Source organism: Canariomyces notabilis, assembly GCF_033297395.1.
Source record: "Canariomyces notabilis strain CBS 508.74 unplaced genomic scaffold N656scaffold_2, whole genome shotgun sequence".
Taxonomy (NCBI): Eukaryota; Fungi; Ascomycota; class Sordariomycetes; order Sordariales; family Chaetomiaceae; genus Canariomyces; species Canariomyces notabilis.
In genome coordinates, this window is record NW_027041824.1 from 280,033 (window position 1) to 295,040 (window position 15,008).

The following is a 15,008-nucleotide window of genomic DNA, read 5'->3' on the forward strand; positions in this document are numbered from 1 at the left end:
CTCGTTGGCAAGCCTGACACGCTCCGTCTTTTGCGCGTTCGAAATTTTATTCGACGCCATGACCCACGTCTCGCGACGCGGGACATTCTGGAGTAATTTGGATCGCAAGTTTCCGGCGAGCCTGGAGGTCTCCTTCCACCTCAGCATGGTCGGGCTCAGCGTCGTCGGGCTTCAGCGCTTCAAGTCCTTGTGCCGGTGTCGTTGTCGGCGGGCCTGCTGCTGACTTGTACCGCCGCCGAGAGGGAACAGCAAGAGGCTGAGGACGCGCCGAACTGCGTACGCAGCCTTGACCAAACTGACGACCGTCCAAGGTTGCCGCCACTCGACGTACTCGAACTCGGCGGGCCTGACCCAGCAATGCCTACGGACTCTCGTGGCTGAGTATATATATGGTTTTGATCACGGTGCCGACAGGATGATATCTTCACGACTCGCAGATGGGAGGCGCAACCCTCGTTGCAGCAGATGGCCGTGACTTCCTGGTTGAAGGTTTCGCCGCAAAATGGCAAACTAAAATAAAAAGATAAACGTCATCAATCGACCAGATCTGAGAACTGAAACTCCTGGTGATTCGCAGCTCTGGGTTTCCCACGATTGTGGGACCACTCCCGTCCAGACGCTGGGCCTGACTAAAGGGGGACTGGGAAATTAACTTGGACCTATATACTATAGTTAGAGCTCACTCACTCCCATGCCTGCTACTTTTTGTTTGTTGTCGAGTGTCATCTTCGCAATTTGAATCGAGTCGGTCCTCCTCCTTCTCCGAGTCGTCCTCAGGTACACGAGGGATGGTCACAATGTAGGTGGCATGGTTAGGTGGGCAGCCGACGATGGGGCATTGTGGACAGAACTCTTTCTGCCTGCCACCACATCAGTATTTCTTCGAGTTTTGTACGTTCCCCATCGGACAGTTCCGATGCCTGCCCCGGATGCGCTGTGACTTTTCCAGGTTGGCGGCGAATAGGACGCCTGCAGCCAACCATTCGTCGGCGAGCGATGTGAGTCGTGCCTGCAGTACCTCTGCCTCTTCGTCGGGTTGACGTTAGAGCTCTTTAACGCGCTCCGTCATAAATTCATCCGGCGCAAATAAGTCCCCAATCGCCTTTGCAGGAATGTCAAGCAGCCTGAGCTTTGTAGATAGCAACTTACCACGCACCAACTCTGCAACCGCCTCGGAAACGCTGTGGCACATCGCCTCCATTGCAGCGGCCTGACGCTCTTTAGTAAGTATGAGGCCTTTCTCTGATGCGTGGAGCAGGATTTGTAAATGTCAATGCATGGCTTCTCCCTCTCGGGGTTGGACCATTCCACGTCGATGTTGAGAAAGAAGATAGATCAGGAACTATACAACATGCTAAAGTAAAACAATATGTCAGAAGCAGGACGTTCTCGGAAGCCCTTCTGAGCACGAAAGATGTTGGCAACACGTCCAGACCTTTCCTCAGGGGCCCAGTACGACAGAGACTTTATATAAGATTGCGAAACTTCCCCTCAGCCCCGTCTTTCCTCAAGCATTTACGGCAAGCCGCAGGCCACCAACCGGGAAACCGCATCCCTGCTTGCCATTCTGCGTGTTTGCAAGCGGACCGGAGCAAATACCAAACCTGCTGTCGCCCGTGTTTACCAGCGCGCAGCAGCCCGAGGCGCAATCGGCATCGCCGGTGCACTCCCCGCCAATAAACTGTCCACCGTTTCCGTTCCCAACGTTGGCGACACCCGCCGGATCCGGTTTGAGAGTGCTAGGCTTGATAGTCTCCCCAACCTGGGCGCCGCCGCCCTGGTTGTTCCCCTGGTTTCCGTTCCCGTTCCCACCACCAGTTTGGTCATTGCCGCCCTGGTCAACGTTTTGATTCCCTCCTTGGTTGTTGCCCGCACCACCGCCAGATTCGAAGCCACAGCCCTGCTTTCCAGCCTGGTTCTGGGCTCCGACACCAGAGCAGACACCGATGGTCGTGCCGCCTCGCGGGAGTGTTGCGCAGCATCCGCTAGCACAGTCGGCAGCTCCCAGACACTGACCCCCAATGAACTGGATGCCATTTCCGTTCCCGACGTTTTTCTCGCCGGCAGGGTCAGGGATGTTCTGGCGACGCGACAGATCAGGCGCAGCCTGGACCGCGGAAAATGTGACTACGTCAGGGGTATGTCAGTGACCTGATCCGTCTGATTGATCCATATCAAGACAAACTTACGAGCTACCACGCTCAGGAAGGTGCTGAGTTGAACCATGTTAAGGGATATGATTGTTCTAAAATAAATATGAACTTGAAGGTAAAAGGAGACTTCGTCGGGTTGCGACTTGTTCTCAATGGTCGAATCGAAGGGAAAGGACACCTGGTCCGGATGCTAGAAGAGACTAAGAGAAGAGAAGCTGCTTGTAGTGGATGCTAAGAAGGCTATAGGATCGACGAGAAGAAACACGCCCGGCTTTATAGAGTTGAGATGATAGCTGTATGCCATCCCTTAGCGGTCCCTAGATGTCGATCTGGACCATCCGGTCCTGCGCGCTCGGGGATTGTGGCCATGATTCTGAAAGAGCACGTTTTCTCCCTGTCAGCCCAAAGTTCCGACTTTCAAAACAAGGCGGTTCTGAGGAAACATGGTGGCAAGCCGACGTGATGCAGTATCTGTCTCATGTTCAACTGTTAGTGATTGTGCAGTGAAAACGGCCAAAATGCTACCATGCGGGGGCCAAGCCCAAGCGTTCCGGGATCCAGGCTCTGACCCCTGACGCGCCAATGTCAGGGGCTTCGGACGACGTTGTCGCAGAAGCCGAGGAGGTCATCAGCGGAATCTTCTGAAAGATGCTTAATGTTAACGTTATGTGTACAGTCAGTTTAGGAGGCAGGGAGTTTGCAATTCTCTCAGTAGCACAAGGAACAGTACCTAAAACAGATAGATACCTGGGGTACTGAGTCAGCGAAGCACGTCTCGACTCAACGGCGGGTGGCTCTGTGTCAGCTAGAGCTCTGTGGAAAGAACCAGCGAGTCGAAAACGCAAGTTTGCTGCGATAGATTCAATCCATCAATGCTTGGCCGAAAAGTACTAGATCATTGAAGATGTTCTGAGCATTCACAACTCACTTACTGAGCATGAGCAAACTTCCAGATTGCTGATCGGCTGCTGATCGCTGGGGTTTTGCGGGGGTGTGGATCCACTGCAGTGGATCCAGTGGATCGACAGCCTAAGCCACTGCCGCAGCTGCAGACCCATCACAAGGAATTTCCCGAACAAATGCGACAACAGCTTGAGCTGTCAAGAATCGCATCCTTCTCATGCGCTCCAAGTGCTTGTTTCAGAAACCCTAGGACAATTCACAGAGCTTCGATCGATGTGAGAAAATCGTCGAATTACCAGTTCAGGTAAGGCCTGACATCGGACGGAACTTGGCTTAGCCGGTTGTTGCCTGGCGCTACCTGCGACGAGCAGAGCAGAGGTTTCATCTTGGTAGCGCGCTTCTGCTTGTTTCTAACGCACGAAGCTGTCCAAATCTCCAACCCGCATCCAGGTAACCGTCGATGAATTGATGCCTTTGGTTCGGGTTGTTTTTTTGGGGTCGGTAGCAATCAATTATCACACCCAGCACGCTCATAGTTTCTGAGCCTGGTCTGGCGAATAACGAACTGGAATGACGAACGCGTTGGAATCTGGCAAGCTGGAACCAGTTCGATGTCAGTTTCGCCCGCACTTGGCACGCCCAATTGCAATAGGTCCCCTGGCCAAGAGGGAGGCTCGCGGCATCCTCCTCTGTCCCCGGGCTGTCTGGGCCTGCCCCCCCACGGCTTTCTGTGGGGAAAGCACCGCCTCCGTTCCGTGCCACCGGGAACGTCCTTTCCGTTTCGCCAATCTCAGGGAAACCTCCACATTGGTTAGCACCTGGGTCACTTCAATCCAACACTTGCACTATGCATGCATCACCAGACCGAAGTCAGGTAATACCTGTGTGTCAGGTATGCAAACATCTGCTTGCAACCTCAAAGGGTTCTTTACCTAGGGATTTGGAGCGGTTTACATTGCCATCACTCAACTGGCACCGTCTCACTGTCTCACACCGAAAGTTTTCACAACTTGGCCTTCCCAATATGAAGATCCTCCCAGTCCTGGCGTGTGAATGGGACGTACGTGCAGCCCTTACCATAACCTTCAATCCAAAATATATTATCCCCAGCAGACACCTTGTCCGGGTCGACGCCCTCCCGCTTTAGGGGGATCTTGTTCTGCTTGTTGTTGTGTGTTCTGAAGGGTGCTTGTACGTGACGCAGGAAAAGGGGTACCGCGTACCTGGGCAGGTGAGTGCGAGCATGTCTGAGACGGCAAAGTTAGTGTTGGCCCGCAACTAATTTCTCAATTAGTGGGACAAATAGGAACAACATACCGCAAGAAATCTTGATGATTGAAGCTCTCCTTAAGAGCCGGGTCGATGTAGATTGCAGCTGTTCCTGCCTTACCGTCGTGGCCAGGTAGTTGGACGCCATAGACATTGGCATCCAGCACGCCAGTAAACTTTCCCAACACCTCGGAGACCTCGGCCGTTGACACGTTTTCCCCTTTCCACCGAAATGTATCGCCAAGCCTACGCCAGATTACGATTAGTACTTTAGTACTATCTCGGTCCGGCTCTATAATTTCAACTTACCTGTCTAGAAAGAACCATCTGCCCTCACTATCTCTCCGTAGCGCGTCCCCTGTGCGGTAGAAGCAGTCTCCTTTTTCAAAGACATCCTGAACAAACTTGTTCTTGGTGGCCCCTGGATCGCCCCAGTATCCAGGAAACGGCCTCTCGGAAGGAATTCGAACCAATATCTCTCCGCCAACCTCGTAAGGCATCCGATACGCAAACCCCGTCTGTGGATCCCGAACAAGATCTCCTGTTTCGGCATCAACGGCTACCGGCACATAAATCTGATGGTACTTCCAGCGCCGCAAGAGTCCATGATGGCCAACCGCATGGGCAGTGTAGTCGTTCCGGCTGATATTCTCGAGGCTTAACATGCCCTCAGTGCTGTTAAAGAATTCATAGACGCACTCTACACCAAACCGGTCGCGGAACCGCTGCCATACATCCGGGCGTAGGCCGTTCCCAAAGACGGCACGTACGTGATGTTGGCGGTCAAGAGGTGACGGCGGGGCTGCCAACAGGTAACGCAAGGTCTCGCCGACATAGACGAACCATGTAGCACGCGAATCGCGGATGTCTGACCAGAAGTTGGAGACGCTGAACTTGGGGGCTATGCAGATTGTATTGCCGGCCAGGATCTCTGCAGGCCATCAGTGGCAGATTCATGGCTGGAAATGAAAGAAGCCAGTAAGGTGGTAGGTACTTACGGCCGATGGCACTGATGCCCCCAGTGCCGTGATAGAAGGGCATGCAGACATCTAGATCTCTGTCAGCCACAAACAATACAGGAGGACAAAGCAACACTCACAAAATCTGTCACGGTCTGGGTCCACGGGATTCATCCCCGTCACTCTTCCATAACCCTGTCCGAACCCTCCCGCAACCGGAATCGCACACCCCTTCGGCATTCCCGTGGTCCCGCTCGTGTAGAACAGCGCCATCGGTTCCGTCCCTTTAATACCCTTCCTCAACTCATGCGGTGGCATATCAGTCTTCATAGCCCTCACCTCCCTCCTTATATCCGCCAGCCTGACAAACTCCATCCCCCTTTCCCCCTTCATATTATTCCTCATCTCCCCGCTTACCTCCTCAATCCTCTTCTCAGCCTCCGCATCCCCATCCACCAGCACCAACCGCGCCCCACTAATCCTTAGACAATGCACCAACGCATCCCCTCTCAAATGGTAATTAACCATCGCCGGCGCAGCGCCCACCGCCCAGAGCCCAACCCATGCAAAAACAAACTCCGCCGAGTTGAGCATGTAGAACCCGACCAAATCCCCGCGTTTAACGCCCCGCGCGAGGAACCACCAGGCAAACTGGTTTGCCCGCTCGAGCAGTTCCGTCCATGAGTATGTCACGGTTCTGCCGGATGCGTAGTCACGGGCCCAGATAGCTTCCTTATCGGAGCCCAGTCTAGCCGCGTGGTCGGCTATGAAATAGTACGGAGAGACGCTGTCTGCGCGCACGGCTCGTGCTAGCGCGCGCCGGATGTGCGCCTGCCCGAGGAGCACGCGCAGGTCTTTGTGCAGGTGCAGCTTGGCATTGGCGTACATGTAGAGAAGGGTGGGGATGGTGAGGGTCGCGGCGGTGGTGGCTTTGAGTGAGTTAAATGCCGAGTTAGACTTAGATGAAGGCGGAAGATTGGGAGGGAGACTGCACGGGAAGGGGGGGTGTGGTTGGCTTACCTAGCGAATCCATGATGTCCAGAGTGTGAGGACCGTAGGGGTGTTAGGGCCTGTCTTGGAGGGTGCTGAGGAGGAGTGAGCCTTGAGAATGCCTGCTCGCGGGGAGATAGGTAAATACTACCTACCTAGTCAGCCGGGGTTAGGAATTGGTAGCAACTTCTACAGTTTCCTGCGGCAGTGACAGCGTGTCGAAGCTATAGCGAAGTGCAGCATAGACTGAGACTGAAGCTCAGTGAAACTTGGAGGTTTTCATGAGGTTGATCTCGACGGTTCGATCTCATCGACTGAAAACCGTACCCCGCGCCGGGGCCCGCGGTAGTGAATCGGCGGCATCGAGCGGCAATAACAATTCCGCTGTTGCATGTCTAACCAGTGTGCTACCCGGCAGATGATGTCCTGCATCAAAAGTACTGTAACTTTGGTAACTTGGTAATGTGCGGCGTGCCTGAAGTAGCAAATCCGGTCATCTCGAGTTTGGAGAAAGGACTGGGCACCAAACGACTTGGAGCACTACGCAGAAGTCCAGAGGCACCATTGAAGTGCTCTCTTCATCGAAAACCCGTAAGGTATATTTCGTAATCAATAAATCCCGTTCTTTGAAGATTACTGGAGAGGGAGCATCTGATCGTGCCTACACCAAGGTCGAGTTGACTGAGCGTGGTTTAGGTAAGGGCGGGAAGGCAGGGTACTTCCACAAAGTGGAGTCTCTTGCTTGGCGGCCATTTGGACCCACGAAACCCACCGAGCCAGCGGCCTGGAATTCTCCTCAAACATCAAAATTTTCGCGTCGGATAACTGAGGTGCCAGCTACCTCTCACACCACCTAGCTGCGCAGAGGTGCACGTCAGGCGCCCAGCGGAAGATACTCCGCAGTAGAATTGCAGCGAGAGGGAAGGTAGGACCAATGCATTGTATCGTACAGGGGGATTTGTCCTTCTGCGGACTCCCTGTCTTTCGATACATGGTCACTGAGAGAGGATGTGATACCATCATTTCCATTGTTTCGAAGGCCAGCGTCTTCAACGGCAGCACCCCTTTCCAGCCACTCAGAGCCGTTCATGGTTTCTCAGAGCCTCTCCTCTGGAGGGCCTTCTCTTCCCGGCACGTATTGTGCTGGGTCTCGGAAGGGGCTGGGTAACGGGCGTGAGAGGGACTCAAGTTTCTCCCATGAATTGCTGCGAGATTGATGTTTTCTGGGCCATCATAGTCCGCGCCATCTGGCTGCTTCAATGCATAGTCTACCGAGGCGAGGCTCCAAGTCGTCCTACATTATAGGCCTTTTATATTTATCTTCGGGCGAGTTTGCTAGCAACAGCGAAGTTGAATACTTCCTGCCGTTCGCTCCCGTCCGGCTACAGCCGATGCGCGTTATTCCCGGAGCCGGCCCGGCATATCCGTATCGTGATAAAGGGCTACCGGTAGTTACGTCATTGCCCGCTGGAGTCCGGCAATCTCATCAGGAGGAAAAGAACCTCTATGGCAACAAATATACAATCTATGACTTTGAATTGCAAGTTTCGATGCTTAATTCCTGAAGATTGTAATCAAGATGGCGCCTCGAGACCATGAGAAGACGTCCAAATTTGGACACCTGCCCCTGAGCACCAGCGGCCCTCTCGAATGCGCTCTCAAGGGCACAATACTCCTGAACCACCCGTACTTCAACAAGGGCTCCGCCTTCAGCAAAGAAGAGCGCCATGATTTTGAGCTGGCTGGCTTGCTGCCGCAGAGCATACAAACTCTGGAGCAGCAGGTCCAGCGTGCTTATGAACAGTACTCGATACGGCCCGATGATCTCTCAAAGAACACGTTTTTGACCTCCTTGAAGGAGCAAAACGAGGTTCTGTACTTCAGAGTGAGACGCCCCAGCGGGAATCCCTACAGTTAGGAGTCTCAACGCCCTGACATACTCCAGCTCCTCCTCGACAACCTCGAGGAGATGCTCAGTGTAGTCTACACCCCAACGGAGGGCGAGGCTATTCAAAACTATTCCCGCATTTTCAGGAGGCCCGAGGGCGTCTTCCTCAACATTGAGGACATTGACAGAGTGCACCATGATCTGTCTCTGTGGGGCACGGCAGAGGACATTGATTACATTGTGGTTACGGGTAGGTCGATCCAATCAACCTTTCCCGGCACGCCCGTAGTACTTACTGACCCAGTCTAGATGGAGAAGAGATCCTCGGAATCGGCGACCAGGGATGCGGTGGCATCCTGATATCCATTGCCAAACTTGTCCTCATGACGATATGTGCCGGGATCCACCCGAACCGGGTGTTGCCCGTGGTCTTGGACTGCGGCACGGACAACGAGAGCCTTTTGAAGGACCCGCTGTATCTCGGGTTGAGGCGCAATCGAGTTCGCGGCGAGCGCTACGACAAGTTCGTCGAGACATTTGTTAATTCGGCCCGTCAACTGTACCCGAAGGCGTATATCCACTTTGAGGACTTTGGCTTTTCCAACGGTAAGTGAAACAGACAGCGACAGAAATCTGGGCTAACGGATGTGCATTTACTTAGCGCGGCGAATACTCGACAAGTGGCGGCCGGAAATCCCCTGCTTCAACGACGATGTCCAGGGAACAGGTTGTGTGACCCTGGCGGCCATACTCGCCGCTCTGCACGTGTCAAACCAGAAACTGGGAGACCTGCGCATGGTTGTGTTCGGCGCCGGGACGGCTGGTGTTGGCATCGCAGATCAGGTCCGCGATGCCATCATGACCGAGCGAGGCATCAGTAGGGAGGAGGCAGCGAAACAGATATGGTAGAACCCCACTCACATCGTCCGCGTCAGCTCACCCGTTTAACCTTTCGCTTGCAGGCTCATCGACAAGCCCGGGCTTCTCACCATAGAAACCGAGAACCTGTCCGATGTGCAGAAGAGGTACGCACGATCCGAGGATTGGAGCGATAAAAAGCGGGACCTTTTGAGCGTGGTCAAGGAGGTCAAACCGAACGTCCTTGTCGGCACCTCCACTGTGCCCAAGGCCTTCACCGAGGAGATCGTTCGTGCCATGGCATCTCACTCAGAGCGACCCATCATCCTGCCGCTGTCGAACCCAACACGCCTGCACGAAGCGGTCCCTGCCGATCTGCTCCAGTGGACAGATGGCAAGGCTCTCGTCGCCACCGGCAGCCCGTTCAAGCCTGTCAAGGGTCCGTGGGGCGCAAACGGCGAGGAGGTTGAGATCACGGTGGCGGAATGCAACAACAGCGTCGTCTTCCCCGGGATCGGGCTGGGCGGTGTTTTGTCCCGCGCCAAGCTCGTCACGGACAAGATGCTGGTCGCCGCCGTGGGCGGCGTGGCAGAGCTGAGTCCGGCGCTGAGCGATCCCACGGGACCGTTGTTACCGGGCGTTGACGTGGTGCGCGATGTGAGCGTGCGCGTCGCGAGGAAGGTGATCCAGGCTGCTATGGAGGACGGCGTAGCTACGGTGGAGGGGATCCCGAGGGATGAAAGTGACTTGGATGAGTGGATTAGGGAGCAGATGTGGGACCCGGTGTACAGACCGCTCAAATATGTCGTGGCCAAAGGGGCAAGTCGTCAGGCCCGAGGCGAGATGCGCGTCGTGGGGAGCGTGGAGCGCGATGGAGAGTAGTGAATATGAGTGTGTTCGGGAACTTAATCCTAGTCATTGCCCTAAATACTCTTGAGTTGTCATAAGTCTACTGGAAATAATCAGGATATCTGCGTGAGGCATTGCATTGCAAGTAGTCTGGTGAGAGATCTTTTGCAGTTCAGAGTGAGCCTTGGTGAACCAGAATGGCCCATGGAGTGTCTGCTTATCTTATCAGCAAATGGAAATCAAGCGGGTTAGGGTTGTGCGTTAGACTTCCGTCCACGTGACAGCTCACAAATTCGTAGGGCTTGCGATCCACACCAAAAATTATCGCGAACCGCCGCCAATTTCCAGATTGCTGCGTTTCCCGAAATTTCGACCCCCAACCCGTCAAGTCGCATTTCCGCAACCAGACAGTCGCAATGGCCAAGATCTCGTGAGTATAGCCCGTCCAGATGCCTTGTTTGCCGTTTTCGACTATTGCCGCTACATCGTCCGCGTTCTGGCTGCAGATGGAGCCGTATCATGGGGGGTAATGAGGAGGGGGGATCTACTCTGGGCAACGAGAGTGCCCAGGTATAGGTCGAGGAAGTTGGCTGCGATATGTCTTCACAAATGCGCTAACGTCAAGGCAAACAGGCGTGGTGCCCCCGGTGGCAAGCTCAAGATGACCCTGGGTCTCCCAGTGTACGTGCGATCCCGTCCCTGAACCCCGAACAGCCGGTCTCCGATCGATTACTTCTACGAGGATGGGAAGAGCTGGCAGGGCAGGAGGCTAACGGGCCGACACAGTGGTGCCATCATGAACTGCGCCGACAACTCTGGCGCGCGGAACCTCTACATCATCTCCGTCAAGGGTATCGGTGCCCGCCTCAACAGACTACCCGCCGGCGGTGTCGGCGACATGGTGATGGCGACAGTCAAGAAGGGCAAGCCTGAGCTCCGGAAGAAGGTCCACCCCGCCGTCATCGTCCGCCAGGCCAAGCCCTGGAAGCGCTTCGATGGCGTCTTCCTGTACTTTGAGGACAACGCTGGTGTGGTATGTGCTTCTTCTGTGACAGGACGCACTTCTGATGCGGAGACACGGCGGACTATGAGCGGATGTCTCCGGATTGTTAGGGAAAGGAAACAGGAATGGAGATACGCTAACGATGCTGTCCACAGATCGTCAACCCCAAGGGCGAGATGAAGGGTTCTGCGATCACTGGGCCCGTCGGGAAGGAGGCTGCGGAGCTCTGGCCCCGTATTGCCAGCAACTCGGGTGTCGTGATGTAAGAGGGTTTCGGGGAGCGATGGGTTTTTGCCAGGCGGTTTTCGAGGGACGACTGATTCTGTTAACCGGGAATAATCTTCCGCAAAGGATGAGGAAGACGGGACGGACGGCCACAAAAAGGCTTGGGCTGGATGGCAGGCTTTGCATTTCTGGCTGCGGCGTGCTAGGGAGTCATACTACATGCATGATACACAGGTCAATTCAGAATCGGTTCTTCGAGTCCGGGGTGTGGGGAGGCGGCTCTGTGAAAGTACAAAATGTTGGCGCGAGGAACGACGGGGGGGTCGGATCAACCACATTCAACAATCCAGCACCTTCCAGCACACAACCATTCTTACAACACGATGCCGCACTTTGAGCTGCTTGAGTTCACGAAACCCATTTGCACCAGTTGCGTGTCGAGTCACATCGTCAGCCTTTCAACCGCTTCCACAGGGGCGCGTGCAAACTGCTAAAAGGTGTGGATATGTGGCGCGCGTCTAAGGTCGAGAAATTCACCATTCTCCAGTTAGGCATGACAGATGCAGTTTGCTTCCCGATGACATTTATCTGAGTGCCAATCAGGAGCAGCGCCCGGGTTCCAGGAGCCCAACTGGTACAAGTGCGACGGGTTGCAACAGCCAGACAGTGTCATTGATCTATATATGCTGCACAATACCAACGGGAGCCCAACTCTCGGGACACTTACGACAGCTGATCCAGCTCCTCTCCATTGTTCATGGTCGGCGCAAGCCATAGCCTAGATGACAGGCTCAGCTCAATAACGCCCTTATACTTGCGCGCCACCTTCCCTTCCACCTCTCTCTGGTAGTCTCTCTCCCACTTTTCAATGAAGGTAACGCTTGAGGAGAGCTTGATCTCGTCCCCAGGCCCGACCGCCAACCCCTTATCCTCTTCAACTCCCGGCGTCCCCGCCGCGGCCTCCTGCTTACTCTCATACACCACCGGATTGACGACATCAACAGTCACAGTCCCTCTCGCTGACGGATCCCCCTCCAGCCCCGGCATGCTAACCTCAACGCTGCCTGGATTCTCCCAAACGCGCTTCGCCTCCTCCACCAACGCCGACCCAAACCCATCCTCACCCGGGCGATCCTGGCCCTGCCCGCCCTCAGCCTGCCGCTGCCGCTGCTGCAGCAAATCAACAAAACAGTTCCTTGACCCAGCATCTACCAGGACCCGCACGACAAACCCGCACTTCATGTGCCTGTTAAAAAAAGGCACCACCGCCAGCTGGTAGAGCAGCAGCCCGCTCAACGGTCTCCCCTTTCTGCGCGCCAGCCCAGCCAGCCGCATAGTCCGCAACTCCCTATTCCAGTGCGCCCCGGGCTTGGCCTGGATGTCCAACACATCATACCCCGGCGCGAACAGGTCCGGCGCGCGGATCAGGATTATCTCCTCCTCGCCCGCCGTCGCCGTCATCACGTTCCCGCCAATACCGCCGCCGGCGGCAGGCGAAGTGCCGGTCCCGAGGCGGTTGGGGATGTAAATCAACCTCGGCTTAGCCAGCGTCGCCAAGTCAGCCGCCGACACAACAGTGGGCATGCGCGTGCGCGTGCGGAGGTACACATTATTATTCGGCACCCCGCTGATGCTTTCGGCCAGGAGCACCCCGAGGCGCGTATCCGGCGCCGTTTCAGTGCAGCAGTCGAGCACGCCTAGGTAATGCCTCTGGCTTGTCGTGGCATGGCCAAAGTGCACCCGCACCAGGGGCAGTTTGATGTGCAGGCCCTTGTTGGTCAGGGCGTAGTCGGAGGTTGGGTGCTTCTCCGGGGGTGCGGTGCAAACTACGACATGTTGCATGCCGGCGAAATCCTTGGGGGAGCGGGCGAGAATGCCTACACTGCCGGTTAGCGTGTCGTAGTCGAGGTCGGAGGCGTCTAGGTGGTGGTCGGGGTGGGGGTGGGTTGGGTGGGGATTGTCCCCCCGGCCGAGCGTGCCCCAGGCGAAGATGGAGTGGTCGTCGGAGCGTTTGATGATCTCTTCTTGGAGCCGGAGAAAGGCGTTTTCGCCTTCGCCGTAGATGATGGGCATGTTGACGTTGAATAGGCCCATGAGAGAGTACGCGGCGTCTTCGGGCCGGGTTGTGGTTCGGTTCGCGGCCCACGACATGCGCTGGGCAACACTGGCGTTGTGGATCAGCCGCGGCTCGAGGAGGGTCAGCTCGTCTATCCCGGTGATCTTTTCGATGGTCTTGACGAGTGAGGATTTCGTTCCGAGAAGCCTCCACCCTTTGGCGAAGAAGACGACTTTGCGGGGAGCCAGCAGCTCTGGCAGCGTCCAGCCGCGGGTGAACCAACGACTGCTGATGAAATCGTCTTTCCAGGTCCGGTAGCCTTGCGTGTAGTCGTCGAAATGCACATCGTCGAGGTAGGCGTAGCACACAGCGGCCCGCTGGTACCAGTTGAACATGGAATTAACGGCTTCAGAGATCTCAGCGCTGCTCTTCTTGTCGATGCAGCACGAGTCGATCCACACGTAGCGATAGCCGTCCTTTGCGGCCTGGCTGCAGGCAAAAGCCATCTTGGCGTAGCCCGCTTTGAGCTCGCTGGGATGGGATGGCGAGGGTCGGCCAGGGGCTGAAGGGATGACGGTGCGATAACCTCGGTCATCCTCGTCGCTCTCGTAGCCGGCGGTGATGGCTGGGAGTGCTGCTGGACGATCAAAGCGGGACTGTTGTCCGCGAAATGCCATGAGCATGGTGGATAGCAGCATCAGCCGCATCGTGTCTGATTTATCCACGGTCCGCGAGACGACCTGCGTCGCCGACTGCTGTTTCTGCTGCGATGTCCGGTGCTGTGCAATGCTTTCCACCTCTTGGCGCGTGAGCTCTTCGGTGCCCCAGGTGTGAGACAAGATTGCATATGGCGGAATATCAGCCTCATGAAACTCCTCCACCTCTTGGGTGGTCACATTCAGGAGTCTCATCTTGATGAGTTCAAGGTATCTAGAAAGGAAACGGAGGTTTGAAAGGCAAATCAACGAGAACTATGAGGTGAAGCGCTGAGGAATGAAAACTGCATGGGGTGCTGTGAGAGCAAGGGGCCATCTTTAATTCTTATCACGATGGAGACATTCCGAGTCCCCAATTCAAAATCAGTCTCATTCACGACTCCTCATGCTCTGGTGGAGCGACTTGCGGTCTACCAGGTGGTCCAATCAGAGGTTGCAACGGAGGTGCATAAGATTGAACGCTCCAGAGTCCAGTCCCTCGAGCGATGTCGGGTGCAATTGGGCAGCCAGGCTCTCTGCCGTGGACCGAGTCCCGTCGTTGAGAAGGTTGATTCAGATTGACTGTGAGATGCCACAGGCCTGTTCCTGACGTGTTATGGTGTTCAAGTTATCCCGATAAGTCAATGTGTCAGTTAGGTATGCTGGGCTTCAAGATGCAGATTCTATACGGCCAGCAGCTTGTGAGCCCTGACGTACCATCCAATGTCCATCATTGATAGCCGACATATGATCAATAACACGTATCCCAGGCTTTCCCCATTATACAAGCAAGAGAGAGCATTCTAGCTACATGAAACTACCGTACCTTATGTTTTCCATGACGTCGGCATCTGTTCAGATTTCACACATGCTTTCCAAGAGAACTGCGCGCAGCAGAGGACTTAAGAGCATCTCGATTGCTCGTCCATGTATGACCTTGGAAACAGCAGGTCGAGATGACAGCCCGCATTGCAAGGTATGACATGACGGTACTTATGTTACTTGTGTGCGGGAAGGGAACATCGTCACGACTTATCCACACGTTTCCAAAAAACTGAACTCTGAACATTGAACAAGAAGACTCAATTAGGGCTCTCTTCAATGCACATCCCATGTACGGTATTGTACCAGCTACCATAAAAAAAAAAAAAAAAAAAAAA

The 15,008-nt window shown here is 55.0% G+C and overlaps 5 protein-coding genes across 5 annotated transcripts; 2 read left to right on the forward strand and 3 right to left on the reverse strand.

Moving 5' to 3' along the window:
- Positions 1–1,507: 1,507 nt before the first annotated feature.
- Positions 1,508–2,226, reverse strand: N656DRAFT_794415 (uncharacterized protein; the record flags this gene model as incomplete). The annotated part of the gene is made up of 2 exons (XM_064817272.1): positions 1,508–2,127; positions 2,190–2,226. The coding sequence occupies 2 exons, from the start codon at positions 2,224–2,226 to the stop codon at positions 1,508–1,510; spliced, it is 657 nt and encodes a 218-aa protein (XP_064673644.1).
- Positions 2,227–4,059: 1,833 nt separating this feature from the next.
- On the reverse strand, positions 4,060–6,172 carry N656DRAFT_700632 (acetyl-CoA synthetase-like protein; the record flags this gene model as incomplete). Its single annotated transcript, XM_064810882.1, has 5 exons — positions 4,060–4,303; positions 4,374–4,571; positions 4,635–5,256; positions 5,324–5,374; positions 5,425–6,172. The coding sequence occupies 5 exons, from the start codon at positions 6,170–6,172 to the stop codon at positions 4,060–4,062; spliced, it is 1,863 nt and encodes a 620-aa protein (XP_064673645.1).
- A 1,582-nt stretch (positions 6,173–7,754) lies between these two features.
- On the forward strand, positions 7,755–9,939 carry N656DRAFT_774267 (uncharacterized protein). Its single transcript, XM_064814234.1, has 5 exons — positions 7,755–8,160; positions 8,220–8,412; positions 8,472–8,768; positions 8,824–9,067; positions 9,125–9,939. Exons 2-5 carry the CDS (start codon positions 8,244–8,246, stop codon positions 9,900–9,902), a joined length of 1,488 nt encoding a protein of 495 aa, XP_064673646.1. The 5' UTR covers positions 7,755–8,160; positions 8,220–8,243; the 3' UTR covers positions 9,903–9,939.
- Positions 9,940–10,285: 346 nt separating this feature from the next.
- Positions 10,286–11,138, forward strand: N656DRAFT_786556 (ribosomal protein L14b/L23e; the record flags this gene model as incomplete). The annotated part of the gene is made up of 4 exons (XM_064816535.1): positions 10,286–10,299; positions 10,503–10,550; positions 10,656–10,902; positions 11,028–11,138. The coding sequence occupies 4 exons, from the start codon at positions 10,286–10,288 to the stop codon at positions 11,136–11,138; spliced, it is 420 nt and encodes a 139-aa protein (XP_064673647.1).
- Positions 11,139–11,763: 625 nt separating this feature from the next.
- N656DRAFT_723104 (HET-domain-containing protein) lies at positions 11,764–14,064 on the reverse strand (the record flags this gene model as incomplete). Its single annotated transcript, XM_064812513.1, has 2 exons — positions 11,764–13,680; positions 13,894–14,064. 2 exons carry the CDS (start codon positions 14,062–14,064, stop codon positions 11,821–11,823), a joined length of 2,031 nt encoding a protein of 676 aa, XP_064673648.1. The 3' UTR covers positions 11,764–11,820.
- Between the last annotated feature and the right edge of the window lie 944 nt (positions 14,065–15,008).

Coding starts and splice junctions, on each gene's coding strand:
- N656DRAFT_774267 (XM_064814234.1), top strand. CDS start 8,244: ATGCTCAGTGTAGTCTACACCCCAACGGAGGGCGAGGCTATTCAAAAC. Junction 8,413..8,471: donor TGATTACATTGTGGTTACGG/GTAGGTCGATCC, acceptor GACCCAGTCTAG/ATGGAGAAGAGATCCTCGGA. Junction 8,769..8,823: donor GGACTTTGGCTTTTCCAACG/GTAAGTGAAACA, acceptor GCATTTACTTAG/CGCGGCGAATACTCGACAAG.